Raw genomic sequence first — 9326 nt, 5'->3', positions numbered from 1 at the left:
TTGGTCTCAATCTTAGTATATGATGATAATAGGATAGCATAATGTCAAATAAACTTGAAATGATCTAAAAGAAGGAACACTAAAGCAAGGTTCCAAGTATGAAATTGTAAAAGTTTACAACTTGCTAGAATATATTGCCAACTTTAAGAAAGACTATTGCCTTATGTGATTACTATAAATATGTATAGCTTATGCATGTGGGATGGAGAAATTGTTAGATATAGTCCATTTGAAATCTGTGGCCAAGGTAGAGAAACATAAGAAATAATCTTCTATTAGTGAGATGATAAATAAGATTGATATATAAAAAATATATTTATCCAACTATAAAATACCTTCAACAACATTTCGGCTACTCACAAATATATTTCATCCAAATCCTCTATCTTTCATACCATGTGTCATGTACACTCTACATACTCTATATTAAGTGCTTCTCCATACTTAAATGCACTCTTTATATTGTCCCTTATACACATTCACCCTTACACCTCCAATTATCTAAATTATTTTTTAAAAACTTTAAAATTATAAAAAAATAAAAAAAAATTATCTCACGCATGTAAAATAGAAAAATATATTCATTTATTAATGAAAACGTGATGGCTCATATATTATATCTTAATAACAATAGAAACCCTAGGCAACCCGTCAAGAAGGTCAAAATTCTCCTGTGGAAAATTTAGCATTGTCAAGACGTGTTGGACAAGTAATTTCCAACTGCTTTCAAACCAACCTTGTACGCGTCAAATTACGGGCACCTGTAAGTCTTTTCGCGAAAGATAAGCAGGTAGAATCATTTGAAGTTATCTCCATGATAAAATCATGCTAGGATTAATGTATTAGTATTCAAACCAACCTTGTACGCGTCAGATTACAGGCAGCTGTAAGTCTTTTCGCGAAAGATAAGCAGGTTGAATCATTTGAAGTTATCTCCATGATAAAATCATGTTAGGATTAATGTATTAGTATTCAAAAAGCCAAGCAGAATCAATTCACTGTAGTGAAAATCCAGTTTTGTCCATAGAATCATTTCACACTAATGAAAGTCCAATTAAGAGACAGCAAATCACTTTGCCTTTACATGCTTTTTGCTCGTCTGTTAGTGATTGATTATACAGATGCACTGGAACTACATTACTTTCCCTGGCTTGTACAGCTTTGATTTTATTCATATTTATGACACCCCTTCAGAAAAAGAGGATTACTTTGTTTGAAGTGATATTGTCAATTTATCTGTTTTCTTCAAAGTTTTATCTTTGACTCTTTTTTTTCAGTTCAGTGAAGTCTTTTGTAATTCCTCTGCAGATAAATTTATTATGGATGATGGAAGAAAATTATTCTTCTTACCTTAGCACGGTCACTTGTTCCGCCATATCCACTACCTCACAATGTAGATAAACCCCTAGTGCACAAAGGAATATGACTCCGCTAATTATAATAAGGAAATGTAATTATCGACCGACGTAGCTCAATGGATGTAGAAGGAAAATAATGGTGGTAGGTTTGAAGAGACGTATGCGTGTTGAAGAACAGTGACGGATCAAAGAGTCAGTCAAACACAAAAAGTGCCGACTCGAATATACAAGTGCTTTTAATTAAAACAGTGTTACAGGGAAGAAGGCTTTCTTAATGACCCACAACCTTTAATTCATTCGCCCTTCAGATCTGTTGTATACAACCATGGCTACCGTTTCATTCTGTATAAAGATGATGATAATGTTCCACTTACATTTCTCGGTTGTTAACGCTTGCCGAAATGATGAAAGAAGTTACCTTCTCGACTTTAAAGGCGGCCTCGATGCTTTCTCTGGCCGATTAAGCTCGTGGAAGCAATTCAACTGTTGCCAATGGGAGGGTGTTCTGTGTGACCATCAATCTGGCCATGTTGTTTCCCTCGACCTCAAAAACCGTAATTATCCAGACGTTTTTTTGACTGGGGTGATTCGTCCGTCCCTGTTTAACTTGAAATATTTACAATATTTGGATTTGAGTGGAAATCAGTTCACTGGTACTACCATATCCCCTCAGTTAGCAAAGCTCCAGAGGCTTACTTTCCTTGGCTTGGCACGTGCTGGATTTGGAGGTGAGATCCCTAAGGAGCTGGGAAATATTACAACTTTGCGCCATCTGGATCTGTCAACAATGGCAGCACCTAAACTGGAGAGTCGGAGATTTGCAGAATGGATAAGAAATCTGAGAAGCTTGGAATACTTGGATATGAGCTTGGTGAATCTGTCAATGGCATCGGAGGATTGGGGTAACGCGCTTAGCGGCCTTTCTGGTCTCAGGGAGATTCACCTCTCTGAATGTGGACTTTCAGGTACAATACCTTTTCTCCTAAACCTCACTCAGTTGTCGCATCTCCATCTTCAACTGAATTCATTTCCATTCCCAGTGCCAGCTTGGTTTCAGAATGTCTCGTCTTTGGTTTCTCTTGATCTCACTTCTTGTTTTCTCAAGGGTTCCATCTCTTCAGATTTCTTGCACCGTTCAAGCATGAGCAATATTCAGTTGTCACTTAACAGCTATCTTGGAGGAGTAATTCCTCACTCCTTCGCAAATTTTTCAACGCTTAAGACATTGGCTCTCGCATGGAATAATTTCACAGGGGATTTACCCCCTTTTGGATCAGCATCTGGAATTGTGTTTCCTCTTTGGAGGATTGATCTTTCACATAACAATTTGAAGGGCGGTATACCGTCATCCTTTGGTAGGCTTTCTTCCCTTCAACATCTAGACCTCAGTTACAACCAACTGCATGGTCTTATCCCTCTATTTTGGGATCAGTTGTCTGCACTATCTGAACTATATCTAGAGAATAATCAGTTGTTTGGAACATTTCCACACACCATTTCAAAGCTTGTCCGACTAGAAAAGTTGTTTCTCAGCTCCAACAATTTAAACGGCAGCATTTCTGATTCCTTGTTGGAAAATCTGGCTAACCTCAAAGAATTGGACTTTTCTGGAAACCAATTTGCAGTTGATATCTCTTTGAGTTGGATTCCGCAGCTTGCCCAACTGGAGTACCTGGGGTTAAGGTCTTGTAATCTTCAAGGGGAGATTCCTGGTTTCTTGTCTACTCAATATTCGTTACAAAATGTGGACCTGTCAGAAAACCACATTGTGGGAAATATTCCTACTTGGTTGTGGGATCTTCCTGATCTTATAGTGCTCAATCTTTCACATAATCAACTGGAAGGTTCTTTGCCCCCTGTTATTTCCATGTTCAATCCAAGTATAGACCTGCATAACAATAGTTTACATGGCTCTATTCCAGATTTTACTCCATATTATTTAGACATGTCAGAAAACAGGTTCAACGGTTCTATTCCACGTTCTATATGCTCGGGATATTCAATGATTATATTTTTAGATCTGTCAAAGAATGGGCTAACTGATCTAATTCCTACAGATCTGGGAAAATGTATTTCGCTGATAGTCTTGAATTTGGCTCAAAATAGTTTGCAAGGTGAGATACCGGAAGTGCTAGGAAATCTGGCTGGACTCCAGGCACTAAATCTCGGTCAAAACAAATTGCAAGGTAATATTCCTTCTTCAATAGCAAATTGTGCAGATCTTCAAGTATTTGACATAGGAAATAACAGATTCCAAGGGAACATCCCGGTTTGGATTGGAGAACTGTCAGAGTTGCGAATTCTCAGCTTGGCTTTTAATGAGTTTCAACGCAGTTTTCCGCCAGAGTTGCTTACTCTACCGAATCTTCAGATTCTGGATTTATCTCATAACAATTTATCAGGATCTGTTCCTCAGAGTTTGAGAAAGTTGACTGCTATGGCGGATCAATCGCAAATTGACGAAATAGAGATGATCCAGGTTCAGCAATATACATATGGTTTTGGTCCCATGCTTCGAATAACGTTCATGAATCAAGTAACAGTTTGGATTAAGGGACGAGAAACCCTATACTCTAAGATTATCAGCGCCTTCAAACTAATGGATCTTTCCTACAACAGGCTATCAGGCAATATTCCTCACGAGTTAGGAGACCTTAAGGGTTTAATTGCTCTGAACATTTCAAGCAACAGTCTGAGAGGCAAAATTCCTGAATCCTTGGGAGGTATGGCTCATCTGGAATCTTTGGATCTCTCACAAAACATGCTATCAGGAATCATTCCAGGAGAACTTGTAAGTCTCACATTCCTTTCCGTTTTAAATCTTTCATACAACAACCTTTCTGGATTAATACCGCAGGGCAAGCAATTTGCAACATTTGAGGCTGCTTCTTATTTGGGGAATCCGAATCTTCACGGGCCTCCCTTGGAAAACAAAACAGTGGGATCTGTTTCTGGTGGAAGAGGTAGCCAATTACAATCGAATAGCACAGGAGTTAGAGGCACAGACACAGATACAGATGAATTGGATCGATGGTGGGCAGTTGCAGTGGGGTTATGTTTTGGGGTAGGATTTGCCAGCGTAATTGCAGTCTTGTGCTTTCACCTAAAATGGAGCTACAGATGTTTTGCTTTGCTGGATAGTTTTATCCTATACCTTTTTGAACATTGAATTTCTGAATGTATTGGTCAGTGAATGCAGAGGTCATTCCTGTTGAACATTGAATTTCTGAATGTATTCGTCCAGAGGTCCTTCCTGTATAAATTATAGTAACAGAAAATATTAAATGCATACAGTTTCCACAGATCATTCAGTAACTAAAACGGTTAAAAAACTAATTTACTTTGTTGTCACGCATGACGGAAAGTGGCTGTATTCATGCCAACTTTATTTGCAGTGAAGTTTTTATGTATACAAGTTTTTCACATTTCTTTTATACAATTGTATAACGTGTCTTCAAATGATTATACCACAAATGATTTGGAAGGGTTGTCTTAAATTTTTTAATATGTATACTTCTAATTTTAAAATCTTGAAAGACTAATATCTTATAGGAAATGTTGTCACTAAGTTGCAAACATATATTCTTAGTCTATGAGACAAATGTAAGGATTCTCAACTTGCTTCTATCATTAGTAAAGATCATAGTAATAGAGTTAATTATTAAAAAATATCTAAATATGTTTGTCATATCAAGACATAAAATTCTTGATCTAGAATAAGATTAGCTTATTCATAATTGATTTCATTACTAGAAAATGTTTTGGGTATATATAAAAGATTGGTTCACTTGGAAACCAAAAATTAGAATCCCCAAACTTATTCTACATCATTTTCAATCATTGAATCCTAAGTAATACCTACAACTTAAATTATGCCCCTACATATTCATTATACTAACTCTCCTATACAATTCCTATTATGATATAGTATCCTTTTAGGTCATATATCTTAGTTGCCTATTTTTTAATGACATCTTTATGCCTCTTTTTATTTATACCCTCATATTCATATAACATTTTATTTCTACCATTATCAAACAAAATTATAATTGAAAATACAAATTGATTTTGATAAGACACTAAGAAAATAAAATTCATTTAAATATTCGTTTATTTTTTTATGAATAACTTTGACAAGAACAAGAGAAAAAGCACCAATAGGGTATAAATGGGTGTTTCCAAAAATTAGGTCGAGATCTATTTAAAATATTAATAATCTTAAAATTTTCTATTGAAAATCAAAATCTTAGAAATAACTTTGATCAATTTGCAAGAATGGTTTTGCTTGAATCAATCAACCTTTTCACATCAATAGTTCCTCAATTTTGCAAGTGCTCAAAATGAACTTTAGAATACAATATATACTTGTCGCTTAGGGTTTCCATCATTTCCTCAAAAAGATGATACATTGTACCACTAGAAACATCAAGAAACCTCCAAAAAAACTATTTTTGACCTCTACCATGCTAAACGCACTTTAGCATCTGAACAATAAGGAGGTACAAAACATTTTTGTTTAGTTCTCTTGTTTTGCGTGTTGTCATTGTATTTTGTCTTCACCAATGGTTTTGGGGTGTCTGAGGGACCAAACTATCCAATTGGGAAGCTCACTGTTCTAGATAAATGTGCGTCTTAGAGGACAATAAAATGGGTTACCTATCCCAGGTGGATGTCAACGTAGAACGAGGACACTCATGCATATTGAGGACACTTGTGTGAGTTTGGGACACTTTACACCATGCATTAGTCTTTTTTCCATTCATTAGCCCAAAGTTAGCACCATACTCCTATGTTAGTGCCATAGTCCTATGTTAGTAACATAGTCTTATGTTACTTCCATGATCCTAAGGGATAGTCTAATAGGGTTTTGGGTGCTTGAAGGTTTAGTTTTACCTCGTTGATTGTGTCTATCAAGGTTCATAGTGTTGAAGAAATCTTTGATGTGTCTTGAAGGTGTTTAGGGTGAAATTGAGTGGTGTTATAGTGTTTAGGTCCAAGTGGTGCTTGTTGGAGCCCATGAGTGACATCTAGGACCTAATAGAGGGCCCTATTTTCTAAATTGAGTCTTTTAACTTTAGGAAGGGTGTTGTGTGACTCCAATCACCTTGTTGTTATTATCTTAAGGGTTTGGAGACCTTTCCTCATGTTCATTTGATGTTTATTGTGTAATTGTTTTTGCTTGTGCAATGTTATATCTCCACTAGTTGATCTAATTTTGAATTTTGAACTTTGCTGCTTTACATGTTGCATGTGTTTAACTTAATAAATTCAAAAAAAATTATATCCATATATTCTTATGTTTATTTAGCTAATATCCGCATAAGTTTCTTGGCAGACCTATACACTTTCATTAACTTTCAAGTTCTCCACAAGGTATAGCTTTGGGATACTCTAAATATATAATTCATTTAACTATTGCATTGTGTTCATACTGGAGAGAATTTAGATGAAGATTGGACATATCGATATGTTCATATACACTAATGACTAACATGGATGAAGATCAATTGAAACTAATCCCACAACATGAAAACAAGAAACAACGAAGAAACCAATTTGAAAACAGTACTTTGTTTGTCTGTTTCATCATGACATCTCAAAGCCATATATATTGTTGGAAGATAATCTCACCTATCCTCACTCATATCCTCTGTATCCTCAAGTTTGCATGCAGCATTAATGAAAATGATCGCAACAAATCATCATTGAATTTTAATGGATTTAATCTTACCTATTATCTATCCCATCTATAATCTCACATGCTTTGTGGGTATGTTATCAATATGTTATGTTTTAGTGTTCTGCATATACAAAAAATTTTAAAATTTCCTCCATCTACCTCCTACCCATTCCAAAAAGATCTAAAGCCTCCATAAAAAAGAGGCACTTGTAATTGATTAACTGATAAATAAAAAATTTGTTTGTCTTTTGTTCAGCTTTGTTTTATTTTGCTCCCTATTCCATCACATGTCAAATCTTGATGCACACATATTTAATTCACTTCACTTAACATTTTCTTTTTTTTCCCCTTTTCCTTATAAAAAAAGGAAAACATCCCATATCTGTCTGTAAACCATTAAACAAATCACAGATATTGCTAATGCTAAGTATAAACAATAAAGCCCACTGTTATTTTGAAGACAGTTGTTACTGAACATATATGGAAGATGTAGAAAAATTTTAAACGCATAGGAAGCTGTTGCGATGTTTCATTATCTTAGGCGACACGTTATTAAGAATATTAAATTTATCACCGTCGTGGTCTTAAAAGCAGCAAGATTAATAAGTAGTTTTCAGTTGCTTTCGAACAAAAGAAAACTTCGTCAGATCAAAAGTCCCAATTTTCTAACCTCGTGATTCTCTCTGCTCCTTTGATTGAATATATAATGTTATTATATGCAAATTCAAAATTTGTTGCCTTCTATGTTCACAAGTCATAATAAGGTAACTAAATATGTAATGTATTATGTATTTATTTTTAATTAAGGTTTTTAATCATGGTCATATTTTACATTTAAGAACATGAAGAATAACTTGGATTTAAAGAGTATTTATAAGAGCATTTTGATTCATGTTTTATTTAAGGAATACAAATTTTGTGTGATCAATCTTAAATTTTTTATGTTTTTAATTATGATCATTTTTTACATTCCAGAACATGAAGAGAAATTTGAATTTGATGCACTGCAAAAAAAGGATTGTTAGGATATTGTTAAGAAGACAAACACAAACACACAAGAAACAAACCAAGTGTTAGTGTTAGAAATCACAAATCAAAAACTATCCTAAGAAAGCATATCAAGAGAGACACAAAACACAAGATAGAAAGCTTAACAAAACTAAAAAAATGCAATAAGACATCTCCAAATGCCCTCCACCATGTTTGTAGCTACTCCTCCCTTGTTCCTCTCCTCTCCAAGTTTCAAATGAGTGTAGCTCTTAGTAGCATTTTGCACTATTCTGGATGTCTTATGGAGATTCAAGATTGTAGAATGAAAACTTATGAGAATGCAAATGGGAACAAGCTAAAATGAGATGTTATCTAGTTATCTAATATTAATTCTAACCAAAATGACAAATGTAGATTATTATGCTAAAATACTCTCTAGAATTCACTATAAATTAGATGCATACAAGATTTCAGGATCTGGATTATGAAGAAATCGGCTCTATTTATAGAAAAAATGGAGCAATAGATGGTTGAGATTGAGTAATTTCAACAAGGGTCGGGATTGAAGGGCTTATGGTCCATGTGAGGGCTTTCAACCCAATCCCAAGATGACAAATATCATCAAGATATGGGTTGAGAGGGGAGGGAATAAGAATTAAATGCTTGACATGACTTTGAGGGTTAACTTGGGAGGTTGGGTTAAGTTGGGTTGAATGAATAAACCCCTTATCCAATGGATAATGCTATTATCCAATGGACAAAACTCTTGTGCAAGAGTTAGTGAGGATAACCATGGTCAAAGCAATGAACGCTTGAGGAGACACATGGGTTAAATGGAGGTTGAGTTAGAGAGAAAGTCTCTAACCATGTGGGTGAGTTGAGTTAACCATTAATGGTCATGTAAGAGCCATAAATGGTTTAGAAGACTTTAGAGGTTAGCTTGTTGAGCACATGAAGCATTAAATGTTTTTCAAAGACTTTGGAGTCTTTGAGAAGTGATTTCAAGTTGCTTAGGAATGTGATAATATTTAGGAAATGGGATTAGACTAATTAGGAACGATTAGAAAGTGTTTAGAAGGGTCTAGAAGGGGATTTAGGATTGCAAGTGGGTTTGGTGGGTGAGGGAGAAATAGAATTTTAATTAAAATAAAATTAATTTATTTCAATTGTAGTTGCAACTTGTATTTGTAGGAGAATGCAAGTGGGGGGGTTTGTTTTAGTGATTTAAATAAAGGTTTTAATTATTTATTTAAAAGAAGAAAGGGGATTAAATTAAATAAATAGGATTTATTCATTTA

At 34.8% G+C, this 9326-nt stretch overlaps 1 protein-coding gene across 1 annotated transcript; it reads left to right on the top strand.

The window, feature by feature from the left end:
- The first annotated feature begins 1683 nt into the window (after positions 1–1683).
- Positions 1684–4527, top strand: LOC131876071 (receptor-like protein EIX1). Its single transcript, XM_059220849.1, has one exon. The coding sequence runs from the start codon at positions 1684–1686 to the stop codon at positions 4525–4527; it is 2844 nt and encodes a 947-aa protein (XP_059076832.1).
- The last annotated feature ends 4799 nt before the right edge of the window (positions 4528–9326 follow it).

Source organism: Cryptomeria japonica, chromosome 5 (assembly GCF_030272615.1).
Source record: "Cryptomeria japonica chromosome 5, Sugi_1.0, whole genome shotgun sequence".
In the NCBI taxonomy this organism is placed as follows: Eukaryota; Viridiplantae; Streptophyta; class Pinopsida; order Cupressales; family Cupressaceae; genus Cryptomeria; species Cryptomeria japonica.
Note: the sequence above shows the minus strand (reverse complement) of the source record. Positions and strands in the feature narration are given on the sequence as shown.